The sequence below is a fragment of the Oryx dammah genome, unplaced genomic scaffold, assembly GCF_014754425.2.
Source record: "Oryx dammah isolate SB20612 unplaced genomic scaffold, SCBI_Odam_1.1 HiC_scaffold_12, whole genome shotgun sequence".
Lineage (NCBI taxonomy): Eukaryota > Metazoa > Chordata > Mammalia > Artiodactyla > Bovidae > Oryx > Oryx dammah.
The window spans coordinates 3,337,503-3,355,534 of NW_024070196.1; the positions used below are offsets into that span (position 1 = coordinate 3,337,503).

General features: G+C 39.4%; 1 protein-coding gene across 1 annotated transcript in view; it reads left to right on the top strand.

The window, feature by feature from the left end:
- The window catches only part of DCHS2 (dachsous cadherin-related 2), a 347,149-nt gene that overhangs the window by 245,495 nt on the left and 83,622 nt on the right, over positions 1–18,032 (top strand). Inside the window, exon 13 of the mRNA XM_040251351.1 lies at positions 696–1,553. Within this exon, the coding sequence (XP_040107285.1) occupies positions 696–1,553 (858 nt within the window). The remainder of the gene's footprint in view (positions 1–695; positions 1,554–18,032) is intronic.

Consider the following 18,032-nt stretch of genomic DNA (forward strand, 5'->3'; position numbering starts at 1 on the left):
GACTTTCACTTTTACTTTTAAATTTTTTTCTAGTTGGTACCATATACAATAGCAGAAGGAACATATTTTAAAGAATAAGACATAGGAACATATTTAAAGAATAAAACATAATCCTTGCTTATGTTATGTAAGAGATAGACAAGTGTTCTACTGTCTCTGAAAAAAGTGTTATGGCTCATGCACAAAGGGCCATGGCATGTAGAAGAGGACCTTAATCCAATAATATAACCAGCATTCAATCTATAGTGAGTAAGAGGAAATTTAAAAATACATTGTTATAAATCAATCTGTTAATTTTTTATTGCTATCTACAAATGAAAATACTGTTGCTTATTTCGGCCTACTGTTGTTTTATTTCAAGTAAAATATGCATTTTAATCCTTCAAAAAGAAAAAGCATATTACTATAAAAAGTTGAAGCTGAAAAAAAATCATACTGCTGCAAATCAGTCAAAACAAGTGTTTGAATTACTGATGGCATTAAGATAGATGTTGAATTTTATTTTTTGCTTATCCCGAGTATTATTATCAGGAAGCTTTGTGAGGGTAGGGACTGGATCATGTACTTAAAAAAGTGATAGTGTACTATAATAATCAGGAAATAAATATTTGTTGGATGAATATATATATATATTCATAGTAAAGAGCTGCTACTTTTTCAATTCAAATATATTCTGAACTTGCTTTATTTAATAGATGGAAATACTGATGAGTACTTTGCTATTAATGAAATGTCGGGAGAACTCTCAACCGCTCGCGCTTTGGACCGGGAGGAAGTCAGCAACTTCACCCTCGTCATCCTGTGCTCGGATCTGGGGAGCCCACCGCAAAGCTCCACGGCGCAGCTGCAGGTCAGAGTTCTGGACGTCAACGACCACAGCCCTTCCTTTCCCAGGCTGCGATACCAGGCTTCTGTGAGAGAGGACGCGCCGGTGGGAACCACGGTTCTCGTGCTCTCCTCCGCGGACGAGGATGAGGGCCTGAACGGGCAAACCGAGTATTCTCTGGTGCACGAGCCTTCCGGGGCTTTCATCATCGACCCCGCGGCAGGCACACTGAGGACCAGCCGTGCACTTGACCGGGAAGCCAGGTCTGAGCACGTACTGAAGGCTGTGGCCAGAGACTGCGGTGTCCACGGCTCACGAAGTGCCACGGTGGTTATAAAAGTACATGTCACTGATGTTAATGACAACAGGCCAGTTTGGGAACAGAACCCCCTTGATATTTTTCTTTCCTCTCAGTCACCTACAAACCAAACAGCTGCCATCCTCAGAGCCAGTGACCCAGACTTGGGGCCCAATGGCACCGTCACGTTCAGCTTCTCAGAGCCCCAGTCAATGCTTTCTATTAATGAATACACAGGAGCAATTCAACTTCAGCAAATTCTGTCTTCAGAATATTTTCCTATTTGGCTGCAGTTAAAAGCTGTGGATCAAGGGGTCCCAGCTAGAACAACCACTGGTCTCTTGGTCATTCACATGGAAGGAGAAGATGTGAGGATTTCCTTCAGCCAGCATCTGTATAAGGGGATCGTGCCTGAAAATTGTGAGGCAGGTGAGTGCCAAGTGTCCCAGTTTTGGCAAAATGCTTAAAACTAACGATTATAGAGCTAGTGCTATCAAAGATTCAGTTATGAATTTCTGAGTCCAGCCAATTCTTGGTATTACAATTTTCATTCAGAATATGTTATTAGAAAAATATACTCAAATACAGTAACGTATTCACACCCCTTTCAAGACAGCAAAAACTAATAAAAAACTGAAATCGTTCAGGACTCTTGAAGTTTAAGTTTAAAATCTCAAAAAAACCCACATTTATTTAAATGTTTATGAATCCTGAACAACTACATTTCCTAAATGACTTTCCTGGAAATACAATGAAAGGTGAAATATGTTGTGGTTCAGTGACTGCCACTGTGTGTCCTTGGGAAGCTGGCTCTCTCAGCCTCCGTTTCCCAACCTGCAAATTAGGGATGAGTTTGGTACCTACTTCATTAGGGTGTTCTGAGGACCAAATGAGCCAGTTCCTATAAAGCCCTTAAAACAGTATCTGACTCAGAATCAGTGTGTAATTTTAAGGAAGTGCTATTTTTCTTATTATTACTTCATTTTGATACAGTCAGCATTAGTTCAACAGTGCAGTAATATCTGATCTTCAAAGAATTTGGCAAGATTATACCACTCAGAACAGGCTTCTGTGAATGGTGACTGTTTTACCTCATAATGCTAAATTATTTTTCAGTTATTTCCCTACTCAAATTTATGCCATAATGGGAAACATAAATAATTAATTCCAATGATCTTTCTACCCTAAAGCAAAAAAAAAAAAAATTTGCAGATAGTTGTGAATGGAAAGAAATCCAATCTAAGTGATTATATCTAACTAGAGAGTTGAACTATAAACCTTCTGAATCTTTGAACCAGCCAGAGGACAAATCACGCGGACTCGGGGGCTTGCAGGAGGAGGAGTTTGCTTTCGACAAGTCTGATGTGTGCTGTTTGATTTCTCCAGTTGTTCTTTGTTTTTGCTTTGTCATTGTGGATTCAATTTCACTTTATTCATACCTAAAGCAACCACTGTTTAAAAGACAACTTGAATTTTTCTGAAATTGATTTATTTACTTCATAGTGAAAATATTTGTTACACATTATATTCTCTATAAAAAGAGAATATTCAATTTAATATTGAATGTCAAGTTAGGATTCTTCTCAGTTATATATTATTAACCCCAGTTTCATCTTCTTTTGAATTATGGTTATCTCATGGGCTGCTTATTCAGAAGGCCTCTTATGATTCTAAACATTATTAAGGGTAAATTGCAGTTACCTTCATTAAATGAAATAATAGCATCTTCCAAAATAGAAATTTCCACCTATATGCTTAGGTGTAATGAGAATTCCACAGAAGAGTTAAATGTTAAATAATATGAGATATTCCATAGAGCTGTGTTTCCTCATGAGAGCTATACATCCTAACTCCAGAGCAGAGTCTGATAGAAAGGAAAGTAAAATTTTCTAAATAATAATAATTAATATATTTGTGCTATATAATACAGCACAAAATATATTAATCCATCTTGAAATGAATTTGATAAAATCATAGAATTTTTAAGTCCAGCTTTTATCTGCAGTGAACATATAAACATTTTTTCCTTAACAGATGATCTTTCAGTCTCTACTTGAATATCTCAGTGATTGAGAGTCTAGGACAGTGGTTCTTGAACTTGGGTATGAAACAAGCACTCTCTCATGATTGCAGAAGGTTCTGCTTCAGTAATCTGGGGTCCAGGAACTGTCATTTTTAACACTCTGTAGGTGATTTGATTACATGACAAAGTTGGAAAACTCTTTCATTTGGAAAGTAATTCCTGTGTTAAACCCAGATCTGCCTCATTTGTGTATGTCTGTAAATTCTAGTCCTGCCATCTGGAGTATGCCACTGATCTACACAGTTGCTTGTTCTTTAAATGTTTTACTTGCTCCTTCAACAAAAATTCTATTGAATATTATGTGCCAGGTACTTTTCTATTGGGATATGTCAGTGAACAAAAAGACAAAGATGCTTGTTCTTGAGAGGCTTTCATTCCAGCAGGGTTAAAGAGACAATACCAGTGAACGTAATAAATAGCTAAAACGTAGAGTATATTAGCTGGTGTTAAAAGCTGTGGTATGAGGAAATGGAGCAGGAGTCCCTGCGAGGGCACAAAGGTGATTTTCGATGGCATGTTAGGACTGGCATTACTGAGCAAGTGAAATTTTGGGCAAAGACATAAAGAAAGGAGGTATCCATTCATATATATGGGGGGAGAGCATTTCCAAAGAAAAAGAGGAGAAATCCAGTGGGAACTTGCCTGGCTTGTTCATGAACAGTAAAGGGGACTGTGCAACTAAAGCAAAGTAAGCCATTCTGACTGGCATGAAATGGTACCTCATTGTGGTTTTGATTTGCATTTCTCTGATAATGAGTGATGTTGAGCATCTTTTCATGTGTTTGTTAGCCATCTGTATGTCTTCTTTGGAGAAATGTCTATTTAGTTCTTTGGCCCATTTTTTGATTGGGTCGTTTATTTTTCTGGAATTGAGCTGCATGAGTTGCTTGTATATTTTTGAGATTAGTTGTTTGTCAGTTGCTTCATTTGCTATTATTTTCTCCCATTCTGAAGGCTGTCTTTTCACCTTGCTTATAGTTTCCTTTGTTGTGCAGAAGCTTTTAAGTTTAATTAGGTCCCATTTGTTTATTTTTGCTTTGATTTCCAGTATTCTGGGAGGTGGGTAATAGATAATCCTGCTGTGATTTATGTCGGAGAGTGTTTTGCCTATGTTCTCCTCTAGGAGTTTTATAGTTTCTGGTCTTACATTTAGATCTTTAATCCATTTTGAGTTTATTTTTGTGTATGGTGTTAGAAAGTGTTCTAGTTTCATTCTTTTACAAGTGGTTGACCAGTTTTCCCAGCACCATTTGTTAAAGAGACTGTCTTTAATCCATTGTATATTCTTGTCTCCTTTGTCAAAGATAAGGTGTCCATAGGTGTGTGGATTTATCTCTGGGCTTTCTATTTTGTTTCATTGATCTATATTTCTGTCTTTGTGCCAGTACCATACTGTCTTGATGTCTGTGGCTTTGTAATAGAGCCTGAAGTCAGGCAGGTTGATTCCTCCAGTTCCATTCTTCTTTCTCAAGATTTCTTTGGCTATTTGAGGTTTTTTGTATTTCCATACAAATTGTGAAATTATTTGTTCTAGCTCCGTGAAAAATACCGCTGGTAGCTTGATAGGGATTGCTTTGAATCTGTAGATTGCTTTGGGTAGTATACTCATTTTCACTATATTGATTCGTCCAATCCATGAACATGGTATATTTCTCCATCTATTAGTCAGAATGGCTGCGATCCAAGAGTCTACAAGCAATAAATGCTGGAGAGGGTGTGGAGAAAAGGGAACCTTCTTACACTGTTGGTGGGAATGCAAACTACTACAGCCACTATGGAGAACAGTGTGGAGATTCCTTAAAAAAATGGAAATAGAACGGCCTTATGACCCAGCAATTCCACTGCTGGGCATACACACCAAGGAAACCAGAGTTGAAAGAGACACGTGTACCCTAGTGTTCATGGCAGCACTGTTTATAATAGCCAGGACATGGAAACAACCTAGATGTCCATCAGCAGATGAATGGATAAGAAAGCCGTGGTACATATACACAATGGAGTATTACTCAGCCATCAAAAAAATACATTTGAATCAGTTCTAATGAGGTGGATGAAACTGGAGCCGATTATACAGAGTGAAGTAAGCCAGAAACAAAAACAGCAATACAGTATACTAACGCATATATATGGAATTTAGAAAGATGGTAATGATAACCCTGTATGTGAGATGGCAAGAGACACAGATGTACAGACAGTCTTTTTGACTCTGTGGGAGAGGGAAATGGAGAGGGTGGGATGATTTGGGAGAATGGCATTGAAACATGTATAATATCATATAAGAAATGAATCGCCAGTCTAGGTTTGATGCAGGATACAGGATGCTCAGGGCTGGTGCACTGGGATAACCCAGAGGGATGGTACAGGGAGGAAGGTGGGAGGGGGGTTCAGGAGTGGGAACTTATATACACCCGTGGTGGATTCATGTTGATGTATGGCAAAACCAATACAGTATTGTAAATTAAAAAAAAAAAATAAAATAAAAATAAATAAATAAATAATAAAGCAGAGTAAGCAAGGTGAAAGTGAAAGCAAAGTCGCTCAGTCGTGTCTGACTCTTTGTGACCCCATGCACTGCGAGGATCCTCCATCCATGGGATTTTCCAGGCCAGAATACTGGAGTGGGTTGCCATTTCCTTCTCCAGGAGATCTTCCGGATGCAGGGCTTGAACCCAGGTCTCCCACATTGTAGGCAGACACCTTACCATCTGAGCCACCAGGGAAGTCAAGCAAGATGAAGAATGGTAAAAAATGAGGTCAGAAGTAGACAAAAAGAAGCAGCGGTGTCTTGTAGATCACTGGGATATCTTTGACTTTTACTGAAAATAGTTTTTCTTTCTCTAGTTCATTCAGTTATTCTTCACATAATGAGATTTCCAACCACTGCTAGTGAATATTCTCACCCAGTACAAATTCTGCAGAGTAGGAGGCATCAAGTAAATTATCCCTCAAAAGGATTAGCATAGACTAAGTCAATCATCGTTATCACACTTGTTCATGTTAGTAAATGAAATTTCTAAAAGTTAAGTAATGTGTCTGGCCATTTCCTAATTAAGATATCATTTCTCAAGTCACCCAGAATCAATTTCTTTGAAAGATTAACCACCCCCACCAAAGCCCATATCTAAGGCATCCCAAAGAAGCCCAATATGAAATTAAGCTATAGATTAGGAAGTTTAATAATGTTTATGGTTAAATTGAGAAATGATTTAATAATAACACTTATAAAAACTGCCATAGAAGGGAAAATGTTGTACCTGGTTTCATTTTTTCAATGTGCCATTCATTTCTTTGTCCAGGATTCACTCTGCTGATAGGAGGCAGCCATTACGGGAGGAAAATACCCTTATTTTGGTCCGATTCTCATCACTCAACCTTCCATCTACCCCCAGCCATAACAGTCGGAATTAATCACTATGGTTAACAATAACCGGGTGTGAGATAATTTTTAAAAAAAAAAAAAGGTGAAAAACTAAGTTAATCTCTTACCCCTGAAGGCAGGCCTCCTGCTACAGATTCAGGCAGAAAAGCTGATGAACACATGGGTGGCAAGTAGTGGTGGTGGCGGCGGCGGGGGTTTAGTCTAAGTTGTGTCTGACTCTTGAGACCCCATGGATTGTAGCCCACCAGGCTCCTCTGCCCATGGAATTTCTCAGGCAAGAATACTGGAGTAGGTTGCCATTTCCTTCTCCAGTGCATCTTTCCAACTCAGGGATCAAACCCGTGTCTCCAGCATTGCAGGCAGATTCTTTACCAACTGAGCCACCAGGGAAGCTAGAATACGTGGGTGGGAAGACTTTATTCTCCTGTTGAAACATTGTGTTTTCTTTGACCTCTGATCAAAGTCATCCTTCTTAATCTTCTGGGGTTTAGAATTATTGAACTGAATTTTTGACTGTTACCTTTTAAATAGAGCTTAACAGTTTAAAAAAAAAGTTTGTTAATCTTACACATAGACAAGGTTAGAAATATTCTGGCAGCAAGCATATGTTATCCATAAATATCCAAGTAAGCATGCACTACAAAACATCTAAAACAGTGGGTTTTGAAGAGTAGCTCTGACATGTGTGAAGGGCATGGAGCTCACAGGGAGAGTAGCCTAAAAGCTGTATGACAGGAAGCACAACAAGAAAGAAAAAGATGATGGTTAAGAAGGCTATTGAATCTGATTTAATGCAACTAATCTACACCCACATCAGCAGGAATTCCTAGGCCCCAGTGGACAACAGTGACGAGGTGCATAAAATATTGACTAACATTTCATCTGGCCAAAGCTTTGCCTGGAGTGTGAATTCTGCCAGATCATATCAAGGGCACCAAAAGGTGATTTTTTAAAAATTTGGATTCCAATGGTTTCATTCATTTCTTTTCAGTCACTCAGTCATGTCCAACCTTTTGCGACCCCATGGACTGCAGCATGCTAGAGCTTCCCTGTCTGTCACCAACTCCTGGAGCTTGCTCAAACTCATGTCCACCGAGTCGGTGATGCCATCCAACCATCTCATCCTCTGTCATCCCCTTCTCCTCCTGCCTTCAATCTTTCCTAGCATCAGAGTCTTTTCCAGTGAGTCAGTTCTTCAAATCAGGTGGCTAAAGTATTGGAGTTTCAGCTTCAGCATCAGTCCTTCCAATGAATAGTCAGGACTGATTTCCTTTAGGGTGGACTGGTTTGATCTCTTTGCAGTCCAAGGGGCTCTCAAGAGGCTTTTCCAACCCCGCAGTTCAAAAGCATCAGTTCTTCAGTGCTTAGCTTTCTTTATAGTCCAACTCTCACATCCATACATGACTACTGGAAAAACCATTGCTTTGACTAGACAGATCTTTGTTGGCAAAGTAGTGTCTCTGCTTTTTAATATGCTGTCTAGTTTGGTAATAGCTTTTCTTCCAAGGAGCAAGTGTCTTTTAATTTCATGGCTGCAATCACCATCTGCAGTGATTTTGGAGCCCAAGAAAATAAAGTCTCTCGCTGTTTCCACTGTTTTCTTGTCTATTTGCCTTGAAGTGGTAGGATTTCAAGTGATAGATGCCATGATGTTCGTTTATTGAATGTGGAGTTTTAAGCCAACTTTTTCACTCTCCTCTTTCACTTTCTCCAAGAGGCTCTTTAGTTCTTCACTTTCTGCCATAAGGGTGGTGTCATCTACATATTTGAGGTTATTGATATTTCTCCCAACAATCTTGATTCCCACTTGTGCTTCATCCAGCCTGGCATTTTGTTTGATGTACTCTGCATATAAGTTAAATAAGCAGGGTGGCAATATATAGCCTTGACATACTGATTTCCCAATTTGGAACCAGTCCATTGTTCCATGTCCAGTTCTAACTGTTGCTTCCTGACCTGCATACAGATTTCTCAGGAGGTAGATAAGGTGGCCAGGTATTTCCACCTCTTTAAGAATTTTCCACATTATGTTGTGATCCACACAGTCAAAGGCTTTGGCATAGTTACTAAGGCAGAAATACATGTTTTTATGGAACTCTTATAAGGGATTTGATTTAGGTCATACCTGAATGGTCTAGCAGTTTTCTCTACTTTCTTCAATTTAAGTCTGAATTTGGTAATAAGGAGTTCATGATCTGAGCCGCAGTCAGCTCCTGGTCTTGTTTTTGTTGACTGTATACAGCTTCTCCATCTTTGGCTGCAGAGAATATAATCAGTCTGATTTCGGTGTTGACCATCTGGTGATGTCCATGTGTAGAGTCTTCTCTTGTGTTGTTGGAAGAGGGTGTTTGCTATGACCAGTGAGTTTTCTTGGCAAAACTCTATTAGTCTTTGCCCTGCTTCATTCCGCATTCCAAGGCCAAATTTGCCTGTTACTCCAGGTGTTTCTTGACTTCCTACTTTTGCATTCCAGTCCCCTATAATGAAAAGGACATCTTTTGGGGGTGTTAGTTCTAAAAGGTCTTGTAGGTCTTCATAAAACCATTCAACTTCAGCTTCTTCAGCATTACTGGTTGGGGCATAGACTTGGATAACTGTGATATTGAATGGTTTGCCTTGGAGACAAACAGAGATCATTCTGTCGTTTTTTAGATTGCATCCAAGTACTGCATTTTGGATTCTTTTGCTGACCATGATGGCTACTCCATCTCTTCTGAGAGATTCCTGCCCGCAGTAGTAGATATAATGGTCATCTGAGTTAAATTCACCCATTCCAGTCCATTTTAGTCCGCTGATTCCTAGAATGTCGACGTTCACACTTGCCATCTCTTGTTTGACCACTTCCAGTTTGCCTTGATTCATAGACCTGACATTCCAGGTTCCTATGCAATATTTCTCTTTACAGCATCAGCTATTGCTTCTATCACCAGTCACATGCACAACTGGGTATTGTTTTTGTTTTGGCTCCATCCCTTCATTCTTTCTGGAGTTACTTCTCCACTGATCTCCAGTAGCATATTGGGCACCTAATGACCTGGGGAGTTCCTCTTTTGGTATCCTATCATTTTGCCTTTTCATGCTGTTCATGGGGTTCTCAAGGCAAGAATACTGAAGTGGCTTGCCATTCCCTTCTCCAGTGGACCATGTTCTGTCAGACCTCTCTACCATGACCCGCCTGTCTTGCGTTGCCCCGCAGGCATGCCTAGATCTGATAGACAGAGTGCCTGATGAACTATGGAATGAGGTTCGTGACATTGTACAGGAGACAGGGATCAAGACCATCCCCATGGAAAAGAAATGCAAAAAAGCAAAATGGCTGTCTGGGGAGGCCTTACAAATAACTGTGAAGAGGAGAGAGGCAAAAAGGCAAAGGAGAAAAGGAAAGATATAAGCATCTGAATGCAGAGTTCCAAAGAATAGCAAGAAGAGATAAGAAAGCCTTCTTCAGTGATCAATGCAAAGAAATAGAGGAAAACAACAGAATGGGAAAGACTAGAGATCTCTTCAAGAAAATTAGAGATACCAAGGAACATTTCATGCAAAGATGGGCTCGATAAAGGACAGAAATGGTATGGACCTAACAGAAGCAGAAGATATTAAGAAGAGGTGCCAAGAATACATGGAAGAACTGTACAAAAAAGATCTTCATGACCCAGATAATCATGATGTTGTGATCACTCATCTAGGGCCAGACATCCAGGAATGTGAAGTCAAGTGGGCCTTAGAAAGCATCACTACGAACAAAGCTAGTGAAGGTGATGGAATTCCAGTGGAGCTATTTCAAATCCTGAAAGATGATGCTGTGAAAGTGCTGCACTCAATATGCCAGCAAATTTGGAAAACTCAGCAGTGGCCACAGGACTAGAAAAGGTCACTTTTCATTCCAATCCCAAAGAGAGGCAATGCCAAAGAATGCTCAAACTACCGCACAATTGCACTTATCTCACATGCTAGTAAAGTAATGCTCAAAATTCTCTAAGCCAGGCTTCAGCAATACATGAACCATGAACTTCCTGATGTTCAAGCTGGTTTTTGAAAAGGCAGAGAAACCAGAGATCAAATTACCAACATCTGCTGGATCATGGAAAAAGCAAGGGAGTTCCAGAAAAACATCTATTTCTGCTTTATTAACTATGCCAAAGCCTTTGACTGTGTGGATCACAATAAACTGTGGAAAATTCTGAAAGAGACGGGAATACCAGACAACCTAACCTGCCTCTTGAGAAATCGGTATGCAGGTCAGGAAGCAACAGTTAGAACTGGACATGGAACAACAGACTGGTTCCAAATAGGAAAAGCAGTACGTCAAGGCTGCATATTGTCACCCTGCTTATTTAACTTATATGCAGAGTACATCATGAGAAATGCTGGACTGGAAGAAACACAAGCTGGAATCAAGATTCTCGGGAGAAATATCAATAAGGCCAGATATGCAGATGACACCACCCTTATGGCAGAAAGTGAAGAGTAGCTAAAAAGCCTCTTGATGACAGTGAAAGAGGAGAGTGAAAAAGTTGGCTTAAAGCTCAACATTCAGAAAACGAAGATCATGGCATCTGGTCCCATCACTTCATGGGAAATAGACAGGGAAACAGTGGAAACAGTGTCAGACTTTATTTATGGGGGCTCCAAAATCACCGCAGATGGTGACTGCAGCCATGAAATTAAAAGAGACTTACTCCTTGGAAGGAAAATTATGACCAACCTAGATAGCATATTCAAAAGCAGAGACATTACTTTGCCAACTAAGGTCCGTCTAGTCAAGACTATGGTTTTTCCTGTGGTCATGTATGGATGTGAGAGTTGGACTGTGAAGAAGGCTGAGCGCCGAAGAATTGATGCTTTTGAAGTGTGGTGTTGGAGAAGACTCTTGAGAGTCCCTTAGACTGCAAGGAGATCCAACCAGTCCTTTCTGAAGGAGATCAACCCTGCGATTTCTTTGGAGGGAATGATGCTAAAGCTGAAACTCCAGTACTTTGGCCACCTCATGCGAAGAGTTGACTCACTGGAAAAGACTCTGATGCTGGGAGGGACTGTGGGCAGTAGGAGAAGGGGACGACTGAGGATGGGATGGCTGGATGGCATCATGAACTCGATGGACATGAGTCTGAGTGAACTCCGGGAGATGGTGATGGACAGGGAGGCCTGGCGTGCTGCGATTCATGGGGTCGCAAAGAGTCGGACACAACTGAGTGACTGAACTGAATTGATGGAACTCTTCCTTTTTCAATGATCCAGTGGATGTTGGCAATTTGATCTGTCTTTCCTCTGCCTTTTCTAAATCCAGCTTGAACCTCTGGAAGTTCAGGATTCACATACTGTTAAAGTGTGGCTTGGAGAATTTTGAGCATTACTTTGCTAGCATGTGTTTTGAGTGCACTTGTGCCATTGTTTAAACATTCTTTGGCATTGCCAAAGAATGGAATGAAAACTGACCTTTTCTAGGCTTGTGGCCACTGCTGGGTTTTCCAAATTTGCTGGCATGTTGAGTGCAGCACTTTCACAGCATCATCTTTTAGGTTTTGAAATAGCTCAACTGGAATTCCATCACCTCCATTAGCTTTGTTTGTAGTGATGCTTCCCTAAGGCCCATGTGACTTCACATTCCAGGATGTCTGGCTCTAGGTGAGTGATCACACCATCATCGATATCTGGGTCATGAAGATCTTTTTTTGTATAGTTCTTCCATGTATCCTCATTGCCTTCTGCTTCCAATGGTTTTAAAACATTGTAAATCCATTGATTAGTGCTTAAATGGCCTTGACATAAATTATTTAATAGCATTTTTTAATTTCCAGCTTTGCTTCCCTCTCCAATATGCCTGATCTTTGATCTTTATTTTTAGATGAAAAATCTTGGAAGCTGCCTATCAGAAGTTTACATTTACTGTGGTTTAAATGGCCTTTTAGTAGGAGGACTTGACATCTGAGTTAATTATTTTTTTTACTATCCTAAGTTTTAATAATATTAAACTGTTTTTAACATTTAGATTTTTTTAAGAAAATAAAAATTAAAACAACTTAGTTTTTATATTTGTTTAACATTTCTTTCTTGGAAAGCCTACAAGTTTGAATTTCAATTAATATTGTATCCTTCTATTGACAGCATTAAACTTAACACTTGAATTGTTAAAAACAGAATATAGTTTAATTATAGATATAAATAATTTTTATAGCTTATAGCATTTTAGAAGCAGCCCTTTGGTAGATAAAGTCTCTTTATGTCATGAAATATTCACTTTTTCATAGAAAGAGTCATCACAGAAGGTTCCAGTTGCCTGTAAAAGAGAGGTTAGATGTACTGCAAGGTGGCAAGAAAAGCTGAAGCTCAAGTGATTCCCCACTCTTTACTCTTACCACTTAGTCTTCCTTTTCTACCTGAATGAGAAGAAATATAAACATTCTGAATTTTTCTGAAATGGAAGACAAACCACTTGGTTGTCCATGATATTCTAATCCATTGAACCATTTACATGCTCCTTCTAGAAGACAGCTTTTATTTCTTCTGTTTCACTTCCAAAGCTTTTTATACCAGTAAGGGTAAATCAGCAGCTATTCCCCAATGTGGACTTTCTACAATTTCATGCATTTTTAAATAATGATTCTGAGAGGAAAAATTGAAATTATGAATTGCATTGATACCTTGATTAAAAATGACTAGTCAGACATTAAAAGACTGGAGATAAAATTAACATAATGATATCTGAGGGCATTCTAAGTATTAAAATACATTTAACATTGTCTACTAAATAAATTAGATCTTGATATTTTAGAGGAAAACCCATCTTCTGGCCCTTTGCAATTGATCCAGAATTCTGGCTCCTCCAGTGGGTCAGGTTGGGCACATGTATGTGGAGTATGGATATAGCACAGGGGTTAGTATAGCTGAGTGTATCTCTACTGCTCTCCTGCCCAGGTTGGACAACTTTCCTACTCCTTCTGGAAAGTGGAGATGGAAACAACTGATTCACAGGGAACCATAAGGTCATAAGAGTCTACTAGTCACAATTTTCATTGTTACTGTTATCTTCTTTCTGTCCCAAACCCTTAATTGAATTCCATAAAGTTAGGTGAGTATAAATTCTTACCAGAACAGCTAATAGTTACTTAGCAAGTATTTAACAGCAATTAAATATTTGCAGTTTTTAAAACCCTACCAGTCCTCTCTGTTTTACTTGGTCTCCAAACCAGATAAGAACTGTATTTTACAAGGTGTCAGACTTCCCATAATTTTGGAAGTGATGTCTCTATGTCATCCGCAACTTTGGAACAGGGTCCAATATATAACATTTTATGATAATGAAAAGAAGGAAGCAAACAATATCTCTCATTTCTATTCATTCTTTAAGGCTGGTCTCCTATTTGGAATGGAATTTATTAGAATGAGTGCCCTCTAAGTTACCATTGGCTAACAGTGTCAAATTCTGTCACCTTACGTATGACTCTAAGGTAGCTCCAGAGGAGAGAGGAGGAGAAAGTTCTCTTGAAAGAAGGTGAACATCTCACAAGGCAGTTTTCATTTTGTGAATTAACCCCAGTTCCACATCTGAGCCTCAGCTATATAGGCTCAAGACCTAATCTTAGCAAACTGAGGAGTTCTTCCCTTGATGTTGGGGGTCACTAACCATTAGAAAGGGGACTGATATATAAGCCAGAGTACAATTCTCCTAGACCCTGGTGGCTCAGATGGCAAAGAATCTGCCTGCAATGCAAGAGACCCGAGTTTGATCCCTGGATCAGAAAGATCCCTTGAGAAGGAAATGGCTACCCACTCCAATATTCTTGCCTGGAAAACTCCATAGACAGAGGAGCCTGGCAAGCTATAGTCCACGAGGTCACAAAGAGTCAGATACAACACAGTGACTAACACTTTCATTTTTACAGTTATTTTACTTATAGAAAAACTATAATTGCTCTCTGGATTACAGTAGTCATTTCAGAATGACCAGCTTTCTCTGGGAAAAAGGACACAGGAAGCCAGATTATACTCAGAAGTTTGCTTGTTAATCTTATATAGTTCAAGTAGGATATAATTCACACGTTGAATGTCATCAGCCTATGTTACCCTTTCTTAAGAAAGAACTCACACAGCATTGCCAAGTAGAATTTTATGAGCCTTTCATGACTGTCTGGGCTTGCATTGCTCATTGACTTCCTTTTGATCACACATCCGTTCTTCTTGTGTCTTAACGCCTCCATCAAGCCTTCTGTCCTGGGAATGAGTCTGTTCGTTCAGGTGATTTTGTATAGCTCTCTTCTTAACTATTATATTTTGTTTAGTGATGTAACAGAGTTAATATTTTCAACAGCTACTTTGTAACAAATGTTCAAGTACACAGCAAAATTGAGGGGAAAGCACAGAGGTTTCCCATGTACCCTTTGCCCCAGTGACTCATGCATTCCCTCCCTCATTATCAGCATCCTTCCCAGAGTGACGGTGGTGGTGGTTAGTCAGTAAGTAAGGTCTGACTCTTGTGACCTCATAGACTGTAGCGCTCCAGGCACCTCTATTCATGGAATTTCCCAGGCAAGAATACTGGAGTGGGCTGCCATTTGCTTCTCCATCCCAGAGTGATACATTTGCCAAAATCTGTGAACCTACATCGATTCATCATAATCTCCCAAGGTTTCCAGTTTTCTTTAGGGTTCACCCTTGGTGTTGTACGTTCTATGGGTGTAAATGTTGTTCAGTCACTCAGTCATGTCCGACTCTTTGTGACCCCATGGACTGCAGGACGCCAGGCCTCTCTGCCCCTATGCATCTCCCAAAGTTTGCCCAAGTTCATGTCTGTTGCATTGGTGATGCCATCCAGCCTTCTCATCCTTGGATGCTCTCTTCTCCTCATGCCCTTAATCTTTCCCAGCTTCAGGGACTTTTCCAGTGAGTCAGCTGTTCGCATCAGATGACCAAGATGCTGTAGTTTCAGCATCAGTCCTTCCAATGAGTATTCAGGGTTGATTTTCCTCAAGATTGATGGGTTTGATCTCCTTGCTGTCCAAGGGACTCTCAGGAGTCTTCTCGAGCACCACAGTTCAAAGGCATCAATTTTTTGGTGCTCCACCTTCTTCACAGTCCAGCTCTCACAACCATTTGTGACCACTGGGAAGACCATTGCCTTGACGATATGGACTTTTGTCAGCAGAATAGTGTCTAACATGTCTAAATGTGTTAAACCTATCTCTACGTTTGTCATAGACCTGCTAAGAAACAAATGGCTTCTGATTTCATGGCTGCAGTCCTAGCTGCAATGATTTTAGAGCCTAAGAAGAGGAAATCTGTCACTACTTCCACCTTTTCCCACTCTTTGCCATGAAGTAATGAGGACAGATACCATGATCTTAAGTTTTGGGTTTTTCTTTAATATTTAGTTTTAAGCCTCTGGAGGAGGGAATGGCAAACTACCCCAGTATACTTGCCATGAGAACCTCATGAACTGTATAAAAGGACAGATGAGTTTAGATAAATGTATGGTAACATGGGGTCACAAAGAGTGAATGAACTGAACTGATAGTAACATGTATCCACCATTATTATATCATACAGAGTAGATTCTCTGCCTAAAAAACATACTTTTCCTACCCATACTTTTCTCCATACTCCCTGCCCAAACCCAGGCAACCACTGAGCTTGTTACTGTCTCTATAGTTTTGCCTTTTACAATATGTCATATAGTTGGAATCATATAGTATGATTCCATATATAGCCTTCCATATATTCCATATATAGCCTTTTCAGATTAGCTTCTTTTACTTAGTGATATGCATATAATATTCCTCCATGCCTATTGGTTGCTTGAGAGCTCATTTCTTTTCAGCTTTGAATAGTATTCCATTGTCTAGATATTGCAGTTTATAAACCCATCTACTGAAGGACATCATGGTTGTTTTGAAGTTTTGGCAGTTATGAATAAATTTCTATAAGGACCAGAGTACAAGTTTTTATGTAGACAGAAATTTCCAACTCCTTTGGGTAAATTTCAAGGAGTATGATTCCTGGATCTTATGGTAAGACTATATTTAGTTTTGTAAGAAAGTGCCAAACTGTCTTCCAAAGTGGTTGTACCATTTTGCTTTTCCACCAGCAATCAATGAATGAGAATTCCTGTTGCTCCATATCTTTGCCAGCATATGATGTTGTTAGAGTTCCAAGTTTTAGCCATTCTAATAGATATATGGTTGTATGTCATTTTAGTTTGCATTTCTATGATGAAATATGATGTGAATATCTTCATATGCTTACTTTCCACCTGTATATCTTCTTTTGTGAGTGTTTTTAAAGGTTCTTTGTTGATTTTTAAGCAGGTTGTTTATTATTATTGAGTTTAAGAGTTCTGTATATTCTCAATAATAGGCCTTTATCAGATATGTCTTTTGCAAAAAATATTCTCCCAGTCTATGTCTAGTCTTTTCTTTCTCTTGGCAGTATCTTTTGCTGAGTAGAAAAATTTAATTTTAATAAAGGCCATCATTTTAATTCCATCTTTCTGAGATCCTGCCTTTGGTGTTGTATCTAAAAAGTTGTCACCAAACTCAGAGTCAACTAAATTTTTTCCAGCGTCTAGGAGTTTTGTGTTTCAGCATTTTGAACTCAGGTCCATGACCCATGTTGACTAAATTTTTTTAAAGGCATAAGGTCCTTGTACAGATTCTTTTTTTCTTTTTCGAATGTGGAAGCCCAGTGTCCCTCCACCATTTGTTGAAAAAACTATCCATTGTATTGCCTTTGCTCTTTTGCCAAAAATCAGTTGACTGTATTTACATATGTCTATTTTGGGGGCTCTGTATTCTGTTCCATTGATCTATTTGTCTTATCCTTTCATCATGATTACTGTAGCTTTATAGTCTTGAAGTCAAGTAGTCCTATTCATCCAACTTTGTTCTTTTCCTGAGGGTTAATGTGTTTTTTTTTTCTTCTATATTTCTACTCTTTTCTATATTGCCTGTCTGTGGATAAGACTTTCCACCTATTCTGTGAGAGGCATTCACTTATTTTGGACTCATTAGGATAGTTATAGCAGAAATGCAAATAAAGAATATTCTGCCTCTGACAAGCAGAATAGGTGGTCCTTACTATAAACAGAGATTTCTCCTGAGGAAATCTGCCACATGGAAAGAAAGGAAAGCCTGTTCCTTCATGCTGTTGGGGGGTGCAGGAAGGGCTAGAAGAAAATATGTAGGAAACAAGTGGCGAGCTATGATCATCCTGACCCTCTTCCCCAAAGCTTTCAACCTTGGGAGACAGCCTAAAGGGAAAGCTAAAAGCAGAGGACACTTTGGAACTCTGGGAGGATATGCTTCATGGGATAACTTTTTCCTAACACAGGTGAGTAGAAGCAGATTCAAATGGGTAACATGTTTAGGTCAAGAGAAGGCACAAGCAAATGTTCCATTCTTGTTTGCCTCTTGCAAGGCCCAAAAGACCTCCCATAGTCCCAACATTCCCAGAT